This window comes from Heliangelus exortis, chromosome 5 (assembly GCF_036169615.1).
Source record: "Heliangelus exortis chromosome 5, bHelExo1.hap1, whole genome shotgun sequence".
Lineage (NCBI taxonomy): Eukaryota > Metazoa > Chordata > Aves > Apodiformes > Trochilidae > Heliangelus > Heliangelus exortis.
Window position 1 is genome coordinate 24,852,191 of NC_092426.1, and position 22,019 is coordinate 24,874,209.

The 22,019-nt window shown below is 39.2% G+C and overlaps 1 protein-coding gene across 12 annotated transcripts in view; it reads left to right on the forward strand.

Annotated features, from left to right (window-relative positions):
• Window positions 1-2,241: 2,241 nt before the first annotated feature.
• The window catches only part of RALGAPA1 (Ral GTPase activating protein catalytic subunit alpha 1), a 121,569-nt gene continuing 101,791 nt past the window's right edge, over window positions 2,242-22,019 (forward strand). For 5 of the 12 annotated variants that reach the window (XM_071746117.1, XM_071746126.1, XM_071746114.1 and 2 more), the window contains exons 1-7: window positions 2,243-2,616; window positions 14,768-14,878; window positions 15,415-15,464; window positions 16,942-16,999; window positions 17,560-17,603; window positions 18,504-18,681; window positions 19,964-20,079. In XM_071746117.1, coding sequence (XP_071602218.1) covers window positions 2,511-2,616; window positions 14,768-14,878; window positions 15,415-15,464; window positions 16,942-16,999; window positions 17,560-17,603; window positions 18,504-18,681; window positions 19,964-20,079 — 663 coding nt within the window. In that variant the 5' untranslated portion in view covers window positions 2,243-2,510. Of the gene's footprint in view, window positions 2,617-9,032; window positions 9,197-14,767; window positions 14,879-15,414; window positions 15,465-16,941; window positions 17,000-17,559; window positions 17,604-18,503; window positions 18,682-19,963; window positions 20,080-22,019 lie in introns of all 12 variants that reach the window. The other 7 variants (XM_071746120.1, XM_071746123.1, XM_071746122.1 and 4 more) reach the window with 3 other exon arrangements.

The window sequence follows — 22,019 nt, forward strand, 5'->3', positions numbered from 1 at the left end:
TTTAAGACTCACGCTTGTTACCTGAAAGAAGAGAAATACTTGTGAAATTCTGAATAATTTTAACTTATTTTTAATTATGTACCTTAATATTGTGTAAACAGCAGTAAAGCAGAGGATCCAGAAACTTGGATTTCTGGGCGTGGATGCAAGAATCCATTCCATAATCTATCTATTTGAAATGTAAGCTTTTGAACCAGAGTAGAACTGAAGGTTTTGTGCTGTCTCAAATATATCCAAAAATACTAATATTTTTTTAAGTATTTGGCAACAGTTAAATTGTTTGCCAATCATAATTCCTAGATGAACCATGAGAAGTTAACTGATTGTATGAGTGTGACCCAGTTGCCCTCACTACTTTGAGTGTGACAGTTAAATAAAGGGGGGAAAAGTTCTGCAGCACTTAATTGTCTACACTTCTCCATTAAAACTTCAGTTTAATTTACTTATGGGGGTCCACCCACCCATAGATGGACAAAAATATTTTAAAAGTTCTTCTTAAAATTGGAAATGCAAAAAATTGGATACGGTAACAGCTGCTTGGAATGCAGCAGAACCTAACCCCTCCCTAATCCTGCTCTTTTCTAAACTCGTCCTTCATGCATAATCAAAGGCATCGAAGTCACATGCTTCAAAGTCAAGCCTTTGCAAGATCAGGGCCTTTGCTGTGCACAGAACATGCCCTTCCTGCCTGGTGTGCTCTGCACAAGGACGTTCCCCATAGAAGCCATTATTATCTTAGGTAACACCACTCCCTCCTGTCATTTAATATTTCATTTCTGTATTACTCTGTTTATTATTTTTAAGGTCTGTCATGAGTTAAAGGCTTACTAATTATCAGCAAAAGAAGCAAAGTAATTTTTATAAAGGATGTAAAAATAAAAAAGTGGTTAGAATTATGGAATTTTAGAAAGGAAAGCAGATAAGTCAATGCATCATTGTAAAATATTACAGAGCTAAAATGTCAAGTCTTGCGGTAAAATAAATTATAGTAATACTAGCTATTACCTCACATTGCTAGTCTTCAGATCTCATTTACTAAGATGGTAGAATAGGAGATGCTTTGGGGGATCATTTGGCATTTGGGCACATAGATAGATGACCCTGACTCCCCCCCTCATGTTCTGCTTTCTAAATCTCACTGCCCTCATGCTTGTAACATTAACTGTTACTGGTCATGCATTTAAATACTTAGGTTATGTTATTTATGTAGCAGATAGGTAAATGTTAGCAACTCTTACGATTTTGTAACTGTCCCAACCAGTTAAATATTGCCCATACCAAAAACTCCCACTGTCGTCTTTAGACCCTTAGCTGAGGGAGCTGCAGTTCCTCAGTGCAAAACTGAGTTTAAAAGCATCCAAGCAAAGACACACTGGAAATCAGAGTCTTAAGCAATACAACAGCAGATCTCTAATTAAAAGTCCAAGAATTCCCTGTTTTGTAAATTTCAGGATTGCAAACTAATGTCAGGCTTTTAGAAGAAACCTTGGCCTTTTTCAGTGTTACCAGTTCAGCCCTCAGCAGCACCTCATGCTTATCCCCCCTGTTGTTTATGGGGCTCTGTGGTGAGGGGGTGTGTAGAACTCATAAAAACGCAGACTCTCGAGTCCATTTCTGACTTCACTGTAGGAGCTCTCTGGGCATGAAATTCCTCTGGAGAAGAAATGAGGAGGCTCCAGGTACACACACTGGACCCAGCCAAGTCTGATGGTTCCATCTCCATGCAGCAGAAACCATGAAGAAGTGACCTGACAGGAGCTCAGGAAGGGAGTTGCAGCACTTGGAGGACCAGTGTGGAAAGAGGAACCCTGAGACACATCGTTGCCTTGTTGCACAACTGAGGCTTGAGTAAAGGTTTGAAGTCGGTGCCTGGGTGAATATGGTGCCTGCCTGGGTTTTTTTTCCTTATTCCTCACGGGATTCTCCCCTTAACCTCACTACAGTTTCAGTGTCTGTGTATACGCAGAAGGAGCTGTACAACTTTGTATTTTACTTAGAAACGGGTCACGTACAGTATCCTGCACCAGCTGCTGATGCCGAGGTGCGCAGAGGATCCCGCATCCATCCCCCATCTGCCCCGCTTTGCATCCCCCCGGAGCGGGCACTCCCCCCCGCCGGGGGCGGCCCCTCCCGGCCTCTCCAGGCGTCTGGGCGGGGGGCAGGAGGGAGGAGCCGCGCCTCGGAGGTGCGCCGGGGAGCGCCGGCCGTGACGTCACGACGCGGTTGCCATAGTGACGCCTGGGGTCGCACCTGACGGCTGTCGTGAAGCAGCGGGAGGAGAAGGGAGGGAAGGAGGAAGGGGGAGTTTAGGCCCGGCCCGGCCCGGCCCCCTGCCCCGGACCCGCGGGGAGTTGGCTCCGCGCCGCGCCCCTCCACGCATCGGAGCCGGAGGCGGGAGGAGGAGGAGGCGGCGGCGGTGCCGCCGCTGGCTATGTAGGGGCCCCGGTGCGGGCGGATCCGGAGGCCGCTGTCCGCCTCTGGAGCGCGGCGCCGGGGCCGGGCCCGCCGGGATGTTCTCCAAGAAGCCGCACGGGGACGTGCGGAAATCCACGCAGAAGGTGCTGGACACCCGCAAGGACCCGCTCACCCGTCTCAAGCACCTGCGCGTCCTCATCGGTGAGGCGGCCGGGAGAGGGGAGGGCGTGGATCAGCGGGGGGCCCCGAGTCCGGGGCAGGAAGGACCGGGAACTTAAGAGGGACTGGCTGGGCGTCGGTGCGGGACACGGGCTCGGGGACTTGCTCCGGCGAGAGACCCCACCCGGCCCAGCCTCGCCTCGGCACGACGGCCGGAGGCAGGGCCCCGCGCCCGGCATCGCGGGGCTGGAGGCAGCGAGGCTTCAGCTGTGTGCCGGGGGCCGCTGGAGCCGACGGGCGCAGCGGGCGATGCTCCGGCCCGCGCCGCTGTGCACGTAAATCTGCACTGGCTTTGAAGGTGGAATTCGTTTGGTAGCTGTGGTTGGAGGTGAAAAGCTGGCGTGCTTCCCTCGTGAATTACTCTCTAGAATAAATGCTGCCCAGTCGGCACACTTGAATAGAAGTGGCTGGGAAGTGCTGAGGGTGGCCGTGACGCCCAGTCCATGTCCTCTAAATGCTTACAGTAACAACTTACGTTCCTATGTTTCCACGGTAAAAGCTAGAACAGTAAGTGCTCACTGGAGTACATGGAGATGAGCTAGTCTGAAAACCCGGTTGGTTTGCCAGTTGGCTAAGGAGGCAACGTGAGCGCTCAGGTGCTGCCGCAGTTCCGTGTGAGCAGCTGTTCAACCTGATCAGGGAATTGTGATTACATGCAATAATCGTCTAATGAAAAAACATCAGGGGGAAAATCAGAGTTAACTATTCCAAAATATCTGTTAGTTACATGTGGTTGTAAAAATTTAAGTCATTGTCATCATGCTGTCTTTGAAAGAAGATGCTTGCTCTGGAATGTCTTTTTGAGCTCTTCAGTTCTGTGTTTGTGTTGCTTCTGCCAGTTGACCAGCACGTGGGCAGGGCTGGGTCAAGGGCAACTCCATTCCGTATTTAGCACAGAGTACCAAATGGATTATTTTGGGTTCTTCCCACAGTCTGTGGGTATTTAGGTACCTTGACCTCCAAAGCTGGTTTCTTTCTTTTCAAAGGATACAGCTATTGCTCCCTCCTTTCTTTTGGAACAAGTGTTCCTGTATGGCAGCATCTGCTGCTGCATGACTTATTTTCTGCAACAGGCTAATTATTTAGACTTTTAAAATGGAGAATAATTGGGTAGCTAGCCATCCCAAGACACATCAGTAGTTATATGTTTACCCTCTTGCTTCACTCAGAGTGTTACCAGTCTTCTCAACCAGCTGTACCAACGCAGTTGTGGTGTGGTTTTTGTTGATTGATATTTACTTCTAGCTATTCCATCAGTTAAAACTTAGGAGGAAAAAACATTACAAAAAACACCAAGTACCTCTCTGTGTTTAGGTGTCCTGGCTAAAGTATGTGGTATATTTCTAGTTTTGCTTTAGTCTGCAAAACAGTCCTGCTTATTTTGACTTGTGTTCTAGATTTTCTATGTCTGTTGTTTGCCTTTTACTTACATGATTTTCCATCAGCTTTGCTTATACTTGGGTGTATTCTGTAAGATGCAAGCCACATCCAAGCAGAAGTTCTTTTCTAACCTAAGTTTTCTGCTTATTGGCTGTAGAACAGAATTAATCTATTGGGGCATGGTTTTTGTGTGATTGTCGTTCCCCATTCTTCCCTGCACGTGTGTGTATATTGGCTGACACATATCCTTAAGAAAATACAGGATGTGGCTGTGTAAGTAAAGATGGAACAGGATTCTTCAGCCTGTCGATCTCAGATGCATCTACAAGATTTTGTCATTGGGCAGGTATTCTTGGATGCACAAGGTACAAAATCAAGGTTTTTTGGGGGGCAGTGGGAGCAAAATGTTTATGTACTTCCACTCTAGTGCAAGAGAAGTATATAGAAGATTAATTGAAGTCTGTCCTCTCCTATGATGATCTCCTTGCATTAGTTGTTAAATTTCTCTGCTACCTAAACTCTCTTTCAAAGCATAAGCTTTATGCTTAGTCTTTAATAGTTTCCTTGACTAGTTTGCAGGACCAGACTGAAAAAGAAATGTGCCCACACAGGACAGGCTGCTTCCTGAGATGGCTTCACATCCAGGCACCATCCTGCAGCTTGAGCAGTGAAGTGCTGCATTTTCCTGTTTATCTTTTTTCGTCAGTGACAACTCCCCTGGCATAATAAATGGCGTATTTCCAAGTGCGTAGGAGACTCAAGCTAGCTATTGCCAACAGTATGAGTGGAGAAGGGAATAAATCTCTGTTCATCATCTTTATGAATGAAAAGTTATTTGCCGTGCTTGTTGCTCATAGCTGTTCTGTATTGGAGACTAAAAGACTATCCAGAAGAGAATTCTCTGCCGTTTCACATCCAGAAGGAGAGAATTTTCTTCTATTCTTAAACTCCTTTCAGTAGGCCTGCAAGGTGTATTGGACGAGAGTTAAATTTTTTTGATGTACTTAATAGTCTTGCGTTCAACACCGGTAAACTGAAGGGTGGCCTTGGATTAAGTTAAGACTTGAGGGGAGTAGGAGTTTGTTTTCCCTCAGGTTTATCAAGGCATCCAGAACAGGAGTTCTCCAGTAAGCTAAAATAATGCAATAGTCATGAGAAGAGGCGAATGCTTGTGAATTACAGACTGCTGGTTGTGTGTTAGCCAAAGAGAAGAAATCTAAATAGTTTCATTATAGTGAAAGATTGACAGTTGGATCCAGTAAGGCAATCATTCAAGTCAGGCATCGAGAAATATTTAAGATAGTATGTGCTTGTTAGTAAAACCAGGAGAGACTGAAAAAACTTCAGAGAACCTTATATGAAGCCAAGTGAATGGATAGTACAAAGGCAAGTGACATTTATTCTTAGCAAATTAAAAGTAGTGTACATTAGATGGAATGACTTAAATGCCTTTTACAAGACAACTTAGAACACAACAAGTTGTATCATTTTGGGAAAAAGTATCTTGTCATTGGTAACAACTCAGTTAAAATTTAGTAAAGAATGTAAACTAGTCTGCGTAAGGAATATAGAAAATGTCTGTAAAACAGTTGTCTACCATTACACAAAGTATCATTGCAGTTTTAGTAGTCTTATTGCTATAGTCAGTGTATACAAGATTTGGAGTTGGGAATGACTCAGATGAGAGTAAAACTTTAATGTGAAAAGACATTGAAAGCTTTGGAAACGTTTTCTGTAGAGGCAGATAGTGAAAAAATACGTAAAAGTATATTCAAAAGGACTGGGAAATAAAGTCAAGTTCTACCAAATTTGAAGTTACAGTAAAAGATTTTTGGCATAGGAAGCTTCTGAGTGCTAGATTAACTACCATTTACAGGTATACTGGGGAAAAAGTATTTTTTTGGCTGAAACTATTTTGTAGATAGCGTTTTGACTTAACTTTTAGCGTCCTGTCTGGCTGGTTCTCTGCTCTATTTCAGTATGGCTCTATCCAGCCTTCTTAGTAATTCAGGAACCAAGGAACGTTCAGTGAAATTCAGGTGACTAATTCTGAATTATTAAACAATTTGTTAAAGTAAATAGAAATACATGACAAATTTGTTCATGTTACAGGCATAAGGTTTTTTTAGTAGAGGTTAAAACCTTTATGAGACCTCCAAATAGTAACAAATACTAATGCTGAGAAGAATTGGAAAGAGATGAAAGTCTTATATCCTGGGACATACCAGTCTGGGACTGAGGGTGTCATTATTTTCCTGCAATATTTTTCTTCAAACAGCTGGAACTACCTGCTTTAAAATATTTGATTCTTTTGAGGTGGATTGGTTTCTTCCCATACGGAAGTGTTCATCCCTCTTTTTTGTTTTTTCCCCCTTCCTTCTTAGTTCTCTCTTAGTCTCATACGGTTCCCTCGTGTTATCTTGGTCTCTCTCTGACTTTTTGTCAAACTACTATACTGTCTTTTTTCTCGATGCTGGAAGAGCAGTATTGTTTACTGTGAACTACTGTGGTGGTTAGAGCATGTCGGCCTTCACCAGAAGGTGGGGTGGGATTCCCTGGCAGGTTGGGTGTCAGTGCCTCAGCTTTGTCAGGAGCAAGGTCCTGCTGCAAGGAAGGCTGCAGCTGGTGCAGGTGTCATCACTGAGGCTTTTCTAGCCTGTGGAAGTGGATGCACAGTGTACTCTATGGAATTCGGTATTGCCTGCAGACTGAAGCCCGTGATTTTCCAGAAAAATACATATTTTTAGCAGGCAACAGTGAATTAGCAGCTGGATCATTAAGAGGAGATGACATGGAAGTAGTATGGCATTGTTCTTCCAATCAGTGTTGCAATGTTTCATCAGACTTTAACATGAAACTAAGATTCTGTGGTTTTAAAATGGTAGTTCATAAAAATTTATTCTAGTAATTCTTCAACCATCAAATCATGCTTGATTTGTCCTTTTGTTATAAACAGTGCTGTGAGAACTAATAGTTAAGGCAGCTAGATATGTGACTCTTTCATAACATCACACTAACAATACTGACTTCTTGTTTTCCTCTACTTTTGATATCAAATATGTTGCTGATACCTGTTGAAGTTTCAGTAAGAATTTGTAATTTTTTTTTTTCCAAAAAAGCTTTGATTTCTGCATAATTTTATTATGTGCAAGCAACGCCAGTGAACGTACTTGGGCTAAGGTTTTTTTCTATGGCTGCATTCTTAAGAGAATTTTTTCTTTGGGTTTTTCCCTTCTTTTTTTTGTAGAGCAGGAGTTACAGGCCTGTAACTGTTAATCCAGAGTAAAGGGGGAAGAAGAGTATATTGTTTATCAAAAATATTTTATTTGCATGTAATATATTAAAAATGTACTGCCTTGCATCTCTGAAACCACAGAGAGAATGCTTGTAAAATGTCATGCTAGGAGAAGTGTGGGGTGTTTTTTTTATTATTTTGTTTTGTTATTCTTAGTGATTCGTTAGTGCTTGACATCTCCTGTAAGCCACCTCTGAAAGGGAAAAGACAAGCTATACGGAACAGGATAAATCAGGATACATTAGACATCCATTCTGATATATAGTTAAACAATATACTTAAACAGAGATTGCATTTGTCTAAAGGGATTTTAATTTAAGAAATCTATTTAGCTGGCAGTCAGCCCTAAAGCTTCAGCTGGATGACATTCATTGGTGTTGCACATCATCAACATCACTCATGATATCACTTATATACCATAGTAAGTGAAAAATGTTTTATGGCCTTTAAAATGAGAGCCGAGTGATAAGCAAAATTAGCTGCCTGGAATTTTCTTTGGCGATAACTGTTCCAGAAGTTTCTGTGGATGTACAAAGCTGTATTATTTTTGGCAAGAGCTGTAGATTTATTTCCTCCCCTCCCCCCCGATATTTCAAGCTGCAGAGGACATGTCAGCGCTCTAATTTATTGATTTGGCTGTGGCTTGAATGCAGTTTCAGAAATTAGGCTTGATGTTCGGTCAGTCTCGACTTAACCCTGAACGGCTTCAGTTGTGTTTTGGCCGGGGGCAAGAATTTTTTTGTTTCGGGGTTTTGGCCAACGCTGCGCTCCCTATGCAGAGCGCGGCCGCCGCCGCCGCTGCTGGGGGGGGTCAGGGCTGGAGCCGCATCAGAGCCCCGAGCGAGACAAAGGGCCGGCTCTGGATGCGAAGGAAAGATCTGTGTGCGTTTAGCTTGTGGCAGGTCGAAATTAAAATAAGTATATTACTACGAAGTTTTTGAAGTTTCTTGAATAAAACTTAAGTTCTGGAAAATGTGTGAGTTTTTATGGATGCGTTTCTTAAAAGCTCACTAGCATAACTCTTCTGGAGCTTGCAAGCAAGTTTTTGAAAGAATTAGCTTGGAGAGCTGTCAGCCGCTTCTGCTGATTTCTGTAGAGCACCGGTGTTGAAATTTTAACAGTTTGTGTGTAAATCATGTTCACTGGTGCTGTTAACCTGCATTCTTGACTTAATTTTTCTTTTTTTGTCCTGTATGTTTATATCGATGTTGGTGAGCAGGAGTCCAGATTTGACTGTTGCAAAATAGAAGTCCATTAAAAGATTTCTTGGAGTGTGTACCTTTTTTAGTACCAAAACCAGCCAGAAGTTTTTTGTTTTTTGTTTTTTTTTTTTTTTGTTTTTTTTTTTACAAAACTACCTTTTAAAAAAAGTTGAATTTTTTTGTTACATTTTTTTGTTAAATTGCTGGCAGTGGTCTGAAACTTTAAGGACTAATTCAAAGCTCTTGTTTAGTACATTTGCACTTGTAGCTCACTTTTTGAAACCTTGTGGTTTGTTATCAGGTCTCTTTTGCTTTGGCAGTCAGTTAACTATGCCAGAGCCACCACTCAGTTCTGGAGGTTTTCAACTTAACCTTTCTAAATTACATGCTTTTCCATTCGAGAGACTGTCTGCATGTGACAATGTCTGTACTGTTTAGTTTTGAAGCAGCCATTATATTTTTCAGCTTGGAGAATTAAGAATGAGTAAGTTCTGTTCACCATTTTGCTTGTTTGTTAACAGACGCTTAGGAACCTCTTGCTTTCAAATGGCACCAGTTTGTTATGAGAATTGACACTGAACACTTCAGTCTGTGACAAGCCTCCTCTTGACAGAAATAGAACTAGAAGTCTGGCTGTCTTCCAGGTCATTGTTTGCTGCAGTTGTCAGTGGTATTTTATTTTTGGGTAAGGATGAGCGAAAGTGACTTTAAAGCCAGTACATCGAATGAGACAGGATAATGTTTTTGTTACACTATGTACTGTAACAAATTTGTGTAAACATATCTTAAATTCTGAAATGCTTAAAATTGAATGTAAAGTTAACCATAATTTGATCTGTGATGAAGCTGATTGCTTTCTTAAATGCCATGGTAAAATCCTGTGATGTTTTGTATGAACTTATGAGTGTTAATGTTTTGATCAGAAAAGTTAATAAATGTGTAAGATCTATGTAGGGGGGTTTGTCTTAGTTTTAAGTCCAGTATTTTGATTGATTGCCTTTAAAGTTCTGTCCTGTACATGTTAAAGTTATGTCCTGTACAAAGAAAGTACATGTTTGCCAGCTTTATAATATTTCAATTTTATGCAGCAGGAAGTAATCTAAACAATAGAAATGTGTTTCTAACTCAACTGATTTATAAATATGTAATAGATGTTATGGGTTAGTTTATAATAACAGTGTAGTATGTAGTAAGCAAAATCGAAAGAGAAGGAGAAGTGTGTATAATATGTGTTCAAGCCCACCAGGATGTTCTTGCTACAGAGGATTGTGGTGTTATATGTGCAGACTTGTAAACGTTGCAGAATCTGGCTCAGGTGTTCCCTTATGTAACAACACAGTAAAAACCTGTGTTGCTTTTTCTGTTTCATGTTTTACATCTGACAAAATAAATTTTTAGGGTCTCTGAGGTGGTACTCTTGCACTGTAATTCTAACTATGGTACTAAAGGTACAAGATGCTCCTTCTAAGGTGTAATATTAAAGTGTTATATTCTTATTGAAAAACTTTTGTGAATGCAGATTGTTTCTGGTTAGAAGGGATGTGCTGACAATGGAACCATAATAAAAGCATTGGAGCAAATGAATTTGCTCTCAGGCAGGGTTCTGTAACAGAATAAATTTTCTACAAGAAACTTCTGACCTAGAATCTTCCTTTCCTAAAACTGAGCACTGTGGACACTTCAGTTTTGAATATCCTACTGAAATACTTGAAAAAAAAAACCTGTAACCTTTCAGAAAGTTTTGAACAATTAATTTCAAAAGAATTGGCAACTTGAAGATACAGGTGAGCAAGTTCTGAAAAATATAGTCACGTTTAAGCACAGAAGTTGGTAGGAGAGGCAGAGTGTTTGCTGTGCTTTTGTTTTGTTTTTGGGTTTTTTCGGTGGGCTGTTTTTTGTTTGTTTGTTTGTGGTTTTTTTTTTTTTTTTTGAGTCCTTTGCTGCAGCTCCAGCCTTTAAAGGGGAGAATAGTAGGAGTTCCAAATTCCAGCAGGTTTAATGAAAATATGAATTCTACTTAATCTGATCTTGAATACTCTTGAATTCTCTTGTAATATTGGTCATATGAATAGTTTTGATAATTAGTCTCTCATTTTTAGGTTTGTTCTCTGTTTCATGTACCAAACTAGAGCAGAAATTCATTAACTGAATATGAGTTCTAAAACTTACACATGAAAATGTAATTTGAAAATGTAATTTACCTTTTCAGTGCTGAACCTAGAAAAAAACTAAAGCTACCTTTAGAAAAGTTCTATGGGAGGAAGAAAAGAACAGAAGTTATGCAGTATCTCTGTGCTTAAATGTAACTTTTTCCTTAAAAAAACCTAACAAACAAAACAAAACAAAATGAAACAACCCAAAACAAAACAAAAAAACACCACTGAACAGAGTTAATGCGGAGATCAGATTTGTACTAATTTTTAGGTTACAGAAAGTTATTACTGAAAAGTCAGCAATCAAAGATCCATGTTTATTGTTCTGGTGAAGCATGAAAAGAACTTAAGTTTTTCTTGACTGTCATCCATAGATGATAATGGAAATCTGGGCTCTAGTGTACTGAAAATATGCTTTGTACAGTAGAAGCTGTTTTCACATTGTTGGAATACTGTAATGTCCCATTTTTCCTTTTTCCATTCTGAAAGACTTTTCTAACTGTATTATATGGTGCCAAATCTGTTTCTGGGTTCTTTACTACTTGCAGTCTGGTCATAAGTACCAAGAACACAAGGAATACATTAGTTCATGATAGTTAACATGAATCTGTGGTAGGAGAATACAGAGTTCTTTTGTTTAAAAATAAATAAAGAAATGCACTGTAAGTTAGGGAGAAAAGCCTGTTTCTGTCTGATCCCACTTCAAGTAAAAACAAGGCTATGTGTCTCTTCTTAAAAAGGCAGAAAAGATGAAGTAGCCAGAGCAGAACAGCCACTTCCTGCAAATTCCCAGTTTAAGGCTGTGCGAAAAGAACATTCGTGTGCTCCTTGTAGTGGGGTCCCTCTGTGTGCAACATTCGTGATACTTAGGAGAGCACAGAGAAGAAACAGTAACCTGGAGAAAACGGGTTAAGATCAATGAATTGAAGAGCTGTGTCTCTGGTTGATCACAAGGATAGTGGTGAACTGAATGTTTTGGAGACACTTTCATGAGGAGAAATGAATTCATATCCTCAGTTAATGAAGCAAGCTGTAACAGCAATGTATATCTGGAGGTCTTAATATTAAAGTAATCAAGGACAGCTGCAGATCAGTCATGTGGATTGTGTTCAGTAGAGAAGTAGCTGTGAAAAGGAATGATGTATGCAGCTGACCAGATTAGATGATTTCCAGATGAAACTTTACATTATTTACATTGTTGTCTCCATGCTGGATCTGTTCCCTCTCCACTTAATTCTTGCCCTAATGCTTGATCAGGGTATGCATAATGGGTTCCAAACTTCTTGACCAATGCAAAGTTCCAGGTTTCTGGACCAGATGCTTACTGAGTCATTGTAGGTGTTCTTTGAGGATAAGCAAATGCTCTCTTGTGCTCTAGGCAGCAAACCTATAGGTCGCACAAGCGTGTGTTCCTTCCATTAGAAGAACTGATTTCCGTAATTAACAGAGATAGTTTGAGAGTTTACTAAAAAGTGTTTTTTTTCAGGTAGTACCAGGACAAAATTTGCATTAAATAAAATATTATGTGTTTATTTTTTTCCATCTGAACTTAATAGAATTTATTACAATAATTCAGTTGTTAACTGTTTGCTTTTAATTAAAAAAAAAAAAAAAAGGTTTTGATTATGCTATCAAGTCAAGTGTGATCAGAAGAAATCGGGGTGAAATCCATTTGCCAGAAAAGTTGCAAGGAATTTATTCATTTCATCCTACTCTTTCAAGCTATAGCTGTATTTTGCACGTATACTCTAAGTGTTTATCAGATGTTAATGGTAAAAATACAAGTCTTCAGTGCTCCTCTTAGTCTTCTGAGATGATTGGCGCCACATTGTACTTAAATAAATAAATATAAAATAAATAAATAGGTAAAGCAGCCACCCTCTCAAACTCCCCCCAAACAGAACTCCAGGCAGGCAGAGGGGTGTATGTACCACAGGGCCAGCTGTAGGGGTGCAAGTGTTACTGGGTAATTATGTGGTAAATCAAGAATCACTGTTCAGCTGGTTACATAGGAAAGCTTTTAGTTTGCTGCCTGAAGAATCTACAAATAGTGTCTCCAAAACTTAGAAACTTTCGTGTTAAGATTGAGTCTTTAAAGAATACATTTCTTTTGTTTTTTTATTTGTCTGTTCTGAGCTGACCCATGTCTGGGGAAAGAATGAGGGCCTATTTCAGGAAACGAAATATTTCATGTGCCTGCAGCATTCCTGTGTGTTGATTGGCAGAGACCCTGTTTAACTGCTTCTCATCCTTTTAGTATTTGGAACTCTGTGCCTTTTCATGAAGTGAGCAGTTCCACTGCTTTCTGTGTGCAAATCCCATGTAGCAGTTAAATATATGGACTAAAAGATTGTCTACTGCCACCGTCCTTTATCCCAAAAGTCTCAATAATGTCTCTTTTCCTCTTTAGTCCTATTCAAACCCTTTTGATTTGCTTTCTGCTCTATTTTCTTGTCCACAGTCTTGAACTGGCTTAGGGTGAGTGCACAGTGAGAGGAAGAATGTTTGTGTTGCTGATGCTCTAATCATAGCTCCATTTCTGATGCATTTGCACTGGCAGCCTGAAAACCATGGTCTAGTATGTTTATAGTGGTGTTGGGTTTTTTGGCTGTCCTCACATCAGTATGTCAGACTCTTAACTCTGCTGTTTCAGCTGTTGGTCTGTGGTGTAGCAGTTCTGCAAAACCGGAGGTTTGGTAACTCTGTAGCTAAGCTGCCTTGCTTGAAGAGTTGATCTTGGCTATTAATGTAGCTGTGTCTTCTCTGGCTTCATTGCACTGATCGTGCAGGATGGCGGAACAGCATTTAATGAAAACCTTTACAGTAAGATTTGTCATAAAATTGGGTTGACAGTCCTCAAGAGCTTCATAATAAAACAGTATTGAAAATATGCCGTGCTGTTAGGCATCCTTGCCATTAATTGTTTCTCTGCTTTATACTCCACCAGTTGTATATCCAGTCATGTGCAATGATAAAGATTGATGTCGGTCTAAAAAGGCTTAAAAAACTGTGATCCAATAAAGAATTACAGAGGCACTTAGAAAAGGTACATCCACAGTGAAAGTTTATGCCTCACTGTATAGGGCTGGTGAAGTGAATAAAGGTTTCATTTGTCTCACTTTAATTCATGTTGTGGGGTTTGTGTTATTTGTTTCACATTAGTATTTTGAAAGGGGAGAGTTTTGCCTTTAAAGTACTGTCTCCCTGTTCCTCTGTGCTTCCATGCTATTGTTCTGTCCACCTAGTTTCTCTAGTCTTAACCAGATAAAAAGAGGACAGGGAGTGTTGTTTGGTTCAGTGTGTACTAAGACTTGAAATAATTCATTAAAGTTATCGGTTTAAAATTAATCTAGACAAACCATCACATTTTTTTAACTGGGGATTTGCACAAAACCACCCAGAGTTGTGGAAAGAGTGTTCAGAAACCTTACTGGAGTACACAAGAAAGCACATCCCTCTATACTCCTAATGTTTCCCCCTCAGGTTATCCTAATGTCCCAGCTCTGATCTGAGACCATACAGTCAAAGGAGTGTGGAGGACTGGGCCAGCTTGGAAAGGAAAGTGAATGTTGGAGCTTGGAGGTAGTAAGGAAGCAGCAGTAAGAATTTGGTGTTGCTGTCTGCTTTCTCACAGCCTGTTTCTCTATAGAGCAGAGGTGACACTCGCTTGTCCCTTTACCACTTCCTTAAGAAAGCTTAGCTGTGTCTGGCAATTACAGCTGGGGACAGTGGCAGTCTTTCCGTTGTAGAGTTTGGGCAGCATTGTCAGCTTTATTCCTATTAAATTAAAAATTAAAACAACTTCATCTGTAAAGTGCTCGTCTTGATGGAATTCTGGTTCGTGACTGGGGTTTGCAGGCATTTCTGTCATGCAAACAATGAGTGTGCAAGAAAACACTTCCTGTTTCAAAATTCACTAGGCACTTATGATGTGCCATATTGCATTTCACCATGTTCAATTTAAAAGAATGGAGCTTCAAAAATTTACCAATAATAACAATTCAAAAAACCCAAACCTTTAGTGCTTACTACTGGATAATAGTATGCAGTGGTTGACTAAATATTTGAAAGAAATAAAACCAATATTCTGTTCTGTTTTTCAGAGAATGCAGAATCCATTGATCTCAAGCAGTTTTTCGACCTACATTTCTCACATATATATTATGTGTTCTTTGAAAATTTTGTGACTATTGAAGTAGGGCTTAAACAAAAAGGTAAGTATTTCAAATGGAATACTTTTTGTCTTGGTGCTTGTGTTTTTGTAATAAAACAAAGCAGGATATTATAAACAAAGCAGCAGGTCTATGGTCACAAATAGCAACATCAGCTGTGCAAAATATGTGTAATCATTAGCTTTGGAGATAAGGGCAGAGCAATTAGAGGTGTGTGCAATGAAGATGAGCAAGAAGCATTTTTTCTTGAAGGACTAATTTTGTCCTTTTGCAAAATCAGGGTTTTTAAAGTGATAATGCTTCTTGTGTTCTGCAGAACTAATTTCTAAGTTTTTAACAAGATACTGTGTAGCTTAATCTCTACCAGCTGTTGAAGCCATAGTAGACAGTCATACAAACTTTAACTGTTATAAAACATAACTAAGAAATACACTTTTTTTGTTTGCATAACGAATGCAAAATTATGGTTGTAGAAATACATGGGTTTGCTTTGCACATCTAAGGATCTTTGTCAGTGTTCTATAAATTTCGTTTTGATAATGAAAATGCATCTTCTGTTTATTTTTAATTGTATCTAGGTCACAAGTCACAGAGAGAAGAATTAGATTCTATTCTTTTTATTTTTGAGGTAAGATATATTGAATAATCTGTATTAGGTTTTTTGCTCTGAATTAAACCCTGTTTAGTAACAGTACAGCTATTCTACAGTTGTTTGGAAATGCACTTTACATTTAACTACATTCCTTTTTCCTTTTACTTAGAGTTGATTAGATGTGCTTTGTGTGAGAAGAAAAATAATTTAATTGCAGTTTTACAGGAAAATACCTAAACTGGAAAAAGACATTTTTTGCATCTACAGATAGTTTATTACTTTTTGGTGGTGTTGCTTTGCCCCTTCTTTCCAAAGTATAATACACTTCAAAATTAATGTAAAAGTGATCTCTGATTAGTCATGTTTTTTAACCCTCTGATTGCATATTATCTCTGATTTTTCTTAAAATAGATTACTACTATGGAATTAATTTTTACAGATCCCTTTTATTTTCAAAAAATTATTTGAAAATAGAATTTTACAATTTCCTTACCAAAAGCAATTTTACTTAAGATGAATTAGAATGAAATCAACATTTCTGAGCAGAAACTATAATTTACAAATAGCTTGGTGGGTCAAGTTTTTATTTTCCTTTTTGATGGAGGCTTCTGACTACAGGACAAGGATTGTGTTTTTTAAAAATAGGTACCATTGAAAGCTGATGAATGCTTGTAACATGATTAAATACAAATTCAGGATTTTTTTTTTTTCTAGTAGGGTACATTGGTCTTTAAAACTAAAGGGGTAGCTGTTACAAGAGTGAGTCTGAAGAGAGGTTGGTCATATGTTCACTGGTTCCTACATAAGGGGATGTTAGGTGGCCTATGTTTTGGGAACAGTTACACAGGATCCTGGAAGGCCATGGCGAGGAAATTATTTGGAAAATCAGGTTATTTACAAGTTGCTAATGTTTTTGGCATAAACCTTGAAGTGCTACACAGTAGTTTTTTAATTGCCTTTGTCAATAGCTGTGCTCTTTTTCTTACCATCTGAAGATGATCATCCTCCAGTCTAACTGGAGAGGTGTTGGGCCATTACTGCCTTAGGTATTTTTCTAATGGCTTTGCTGTAACTCATTACTCCTCTGTTGAGAAGGCTGAAGCAAATGTTTGCTTGTGCTACAGAAGCCATTTGGCAGCTGAGCGTTCCAGTTTAAGGCACTATAAAGGTGGAATAACCTGATACAATCTGTTGTGAACCAGTGCAATTGAAACAGATTGTTGCCATTTCACTCCCTGTGCTATAAGCAGCAATATCCAGCAGTGGACCCGATTAGTTGCAGTAACATCTGAAGTCTCTGGTGCAGAAACTTGCCAGACAGTTTGTCAGGGTCTTTGGAGCTTTAGGAGTAGGATTATTTTGGAAGGACAGTACTGCTTCCAAGAAAAGCAGTGTGAAAATTTTCTAAGTTAACCCTACAGCTTCTGAAGTCTTTGGGAAAGCATTCTTTAGTCTTTCAACTAAAGAGCAGCAACACAGACCCTTGGATTCTGTTTTGTTTTGTTTTTTTTAGAAAATTTTGCAACTCCTTCCAGAAAGGATTCATCAGAGGTGGCAGTTTCATAGTATTGGTGAGTTTATTATTCCCTGTAAAAAAAAATAATTTTTTTCTTAGTAGCTATTATTATTCTGTGCTACTCAAAAAGAAAGCAAACAAACAAAAAGCCTCATCAGTGTAATGAATACTCTTCTACCCAATTAAATCTGGGGATCTAACTAGAACAGTGGCTGAGAAAGAAGAAGGGCAGGTGGAAAATTGCTTTTTAATTTTTTTTTTTCCTAAATTTCTATCTTAGTAATAGATTTCAAAATTGAGAGGAGGTCTGTATTTGTAAATGGGGGATGCTGATACTATGTGCATTCATGATTTACTTTAAATGTATAGATCCCAAAAAGTCCCTGGGGAAAGTTGTTAAGGGTTATGTAGAAGCTATGAAAGGTGATCTTTTTTTTTTTCCGTCTGGCATTGAGAAAGTTGCCTGAGGATAACAAGTTCACCGAGATTAAATTGGAGAATGCCAAGGACTTGTTTAAAAGTTGCCATCAAGTCTGACCGAGAACTCCAACATCTTACTTAATAAAGAGCAAAAAGCCAAACAAATACATATTTTTCCATTCTTCTTCTTTGTAGGGTTGATTTTAAAGAAGCTTCTTCACACTGGAAATTCATTAAAGGTATTGGAAAAAGTTGTATACTGCTGTTTCTAAAATACAAATAGGAACCTGACCGTTATTTGTGTGTCATGAAAGAGTGACTTCATATCATCAGCTTTACCTCAATAGTAGTAATAGTAGTTGCAGTAGTAATCTGTTTTATGTAGAGTAGCCAAGTTAAGAATGTGTGCAAATGGTTTGAAGGATTTTTCATTAAAGCAGAAGCCCTAACCATTAATTGTTAGGGTCTGGGAAAATGGGTATGAGGCTTAGGTTGTCTTGGGAGTGGAAGGTAATTACACAGAAGAGACCTATTTGTGGGTAGTGTAATAACAGTTGATCACGGGACGAAAGCCACCAAGTGTAACATGTAGGTTTGGTACTGCAGCAGGCAACCATGCCACTGCTGTAAACCACCTGCAGGCTTGGCTGGTGCTGAAATTCTCCAGTGTGAGAGCTAGGAGGGGACTTCTCTAGGACTCTGTCACCTGTCTTGAAGAAGAAATTGAAGAGGGCAGAATGGGTCCTTCTGTTGCAAAATATTCACTTGCGTTATTACAGTTCACAAACAAATCTACAAATGTTGTCGCTGGTTTTGTATTTTCTGAAAAACTCACAGTGACATCTTGCAGTGCTATAGTCAGGCAAGTAACTAGATGTGTCTTTGTTTTCTTCCTCTTATTTCAGAGAAAACCCTATGAAAGGGATTCTGTGAGCATAATAGTAGTGAAGGTGTCATGGTTGTCATTTCATTTCAGCAGGAGCAGTAGTAAATGTGCTAGCTTGTCCTTGGTTATTGCTGGTGGTCATGCAATCTGTTCTCATCTCTTCTACCACTCCCCTTCTTCCTCCTCCAGGACAAATGGAAATGCTTTTGTGTGATCTGGGACAAGTTAACTCACTCCATTTTTTTCCTTTAAGATACGACGAGAGGGCATACGTCTCTTTCTTTTGTGGCTGCAAGCGCTTCAGAATAACTGTAGTAAAGAACAATTATGGATGTTTTCTTGCTTGATTCCTGGATTTTCATCTCCACAATCTGAATATGGCCCCCGAACACTTGATAATCTCATTAACCCTCCACTTAATGTTCAAGAAAGTAAGTAACTTGGTAATATTTTTTTGGTTTTTATTCAGAGTGCTTTTTAAAATTTTTATTGTTGTTTTTTGGTGGGTTTTGTTTTCTGTTTGTGTTGAACATTTTCACTGGCACTGATCATATTCTAGGGAACAAGCAATGCAGATCAATTTCTAGTATGGACAGTAGGTTAACCAAGTGATTGATCTTCCTGTTGAGTCAGTGTGTGATCTGGCAATTAAAGCTGTGGTATTCATGTGGCTTGGAATCTTCCTAAAGAGTTAGACCTTGTAAATTGCAAAACCTGGGGCCAGAATGATCTGCCTCAGTGGAAAGGCTTGAGCTAAGATATTAATACTTTCTAGATTTACTTTTTTAAATGTGAAGAACATTATCTTTAATCAAGGGTGATTTTTCTCTTAAGATTACTCTTACATCAGTTTTTTGTTTGTCTATTCACTCTAGTGGTAAATATCAGACACTGATGAGGCCTCTTGCCTCCCAATTAATTCCTGTTAGTAGGATTTCAAGGTCATTTATTAATGAGTTGGAATCGGATGGGGTCACATGGGCAAACTGTGCAGTCACATATATGTGACTAAGAAGCTAACCACTTTTTCCTCAGAACATTAAGAGCTGTTGCCATTTTTCTGCCACCACCCAATGTTTTAGAGTGGACACAAGCGTTACTTGAAGAAGCAAGGAGGGCCTCCTTGATGGGTAATTCAGTTTACTGAAGCACAACAGACAAATTTTGTGCCAGGATAGCTCTGCAGATAAAAGTTTGCTACATACTTTAAGCCCTCTTTTGGAGTTACCTTATGTTAAATCTCTATAGCAGGAAAGGAGGAACAAGTCTGGAGGGGACATAGGCAGCATAGAAATGCAGAGTGCTAAGAATGAAATGTGAACATCTAACTGCAGAAACAAGAAAAATTAACTGTGAAGTACCCTCGCTGTAAAGGCAAAGGAAGAATAGCTCTGCACAAATTCCAAAAGAATTGGAGTACACCTTATAAAAAATTAGGTCTGGGCGGGTAGTTTCCCAAGGCTCATATCAAGAACTTATCTCCTGTGTTTTTTGTACATGTAAGAAATTAGTTCTCTGATGTTTTATTAGCTAAAATTCCCTAATTTTCATTAATCTGCTGTTGGATTTTTTTTAGCTGTAACTGTCTCTGCTTACCCTAGTACATTTCTACTTCTGTAACTCAGTAGATATTTATGCATGAGAAGAAATGGTCTGTTAGATGTGTGCTTCTTTTTTTGTTTGTTTGTTTATCTGTTCGGTTTTTCTGCATAGCTCAAGTGACTATAGAGGAAATCACGCCACTTGTTCCTCCACAGTCAGGAGATAAAGGACAAGAAGATTTAACAAGCTATTTCTTAGAAGCACTTTTGAAATACATAGTAATTCAGGTACGTTCTGCAGTTTTCAAGCAAACAAATACAAAACAACATCTGTTTGTCCATTACAAGAAGACATTTACTACTAGCACTGCAAATATATATAAAATTGTTATAAACATTTTTCTCCTTTGCCCTTCCTTCAGGTGTCCTTGTTGCTTTTTATCAAATTCTCCTAGAAAGTCTTCAGTTGTATTCTGTGTTAAGATACATAGGTTTGTAACCACAGGGTCTTTCTTGCATTGGATTGCAGCATAGAGGAATAACAAGACTTGTCAGTCACTTTCAGCAATTCTGATTCCAATTTGCTTCCCATTTTCACCTTTCAGTCCCCACCATGTTGCCTGCAACAAGTGAAAGGATCAATTGGGCTTGCTCTGATTATGTGGGTTTTGTGGTGGTCAGGGATATCACTCTTCAAACTAAGGGGACAGTAGTAACTGAAAGCATTGGGATTTTGTGATAAGAGCTTTTAAAAAACCCTATAGTTTTGCTGGCCTAGCTTTTATACACGGGCTAGGTGGCAAAAACAAACAGTGGTTTCTAAACTGGGACTGTCAATTTCTGTGTTCAGGGTCATATTTTTTCTCTAGCTATCTTTCTGGAATTTCTGCTGTCCTCTTCATTCTTCAGTGGAAACATTTAGTTACTGAGAAGTGCCAGTGCTCTGGGGTGATTAGAGTGTGGCACTGAGATTATTGCTTTCTAGCAAGAGTTTGTAGTGTTGTTTTGTTTTGTTGCTTCTTCGGGTTTTTTTGTGGGTATGTTTTGGTTTGGTGTGTAGCATTATTTTTTTTCTAATCAGCAGATATTTTCTATCCAATTATTGCAGAAATGGTATTTTAACCCCTGTTGGTATCTTAATTTCCCAGGACTGTAGTTTTAGGAGACTTGTAAGGTCAGGCATAATACAGTACCCCTGCACAGAGAAAATTTGGGGATACTGCTACAGCTGAGCAAGTGAACCTCTTCAAAAGAAGTGCAATGGGAGACAGTGCATGTTCAGAATATTTCAAATCTGTCAAAGCTTAGGAGTTAGGTTCTGCTTGAGAGTAGCAGCACTGCTTGAGATTATACACACCTAGTGACATTTCTGTGTGGACACCAGGTAATAAGATCTTGCAGACCCAAAGCTACCTAAAGGGCAGATTATGGAGCTGAATTGTGCTCAGAAAATTACTTGAATTAGTATCTAGTCCATGGTATGCAACTCAGGCACACACGATGTCCTTCCTTTTGTACCTTGACACTTCCACGTATTTGAAAGTCAGTTCATGTACTTCAAGCCAGTACATGATGGTGTGTGACAAGAGCTTCTGTCAAAAATTGTGGCCCAGCTCTTATGTTTTCTCTAATGTATTTGCTGGCCAGTTAGCACATGCTGCTTCTGAGCCTATTGTGTTGTCATAAGCCCAGAAAATTGCTTGACTGTATGCAATAGATATTGCAGGGTAGTGCCTTCTAGGTTTGTCCAGCAGAGCCCAGTTGGGTGGATATCAATAAGTTTTTCTTCACACGTTTGGAGTTTGCACTAGAGAAGATGGACGTTGGACAAGTATTACCCATGTAAACTGAAACACTTTATGGGTTCCCTTTATCTTTCTTACTCTGTGAACTTACATGCTGTAATAATTTGCAACCTCATTTTGTTGCTTCCAGCATCTTCCAGTATGAATAGAGATCCTCATATTGTGATATGTAGGGTGAGCTTGATGGTGACTGTTCACTTTGAATATAAATACTGCTTACATTCTTGAAGATGACTGCTCTCTCTGTAATCAGTTGGTAGTATTGTATTTAAATTTATATGTCATTGAGAGAGGTGTCACATAACTTGTTGACTATGTAAATGCTGAAGTCTTTTGCTGAAGTCTCTTTAGAGACAAAAAAAAGTCTTTGTTTCATTGACATTTCCTGGCTAGTTTTTGTTCCATCTTTCTAAAAATGTTTAT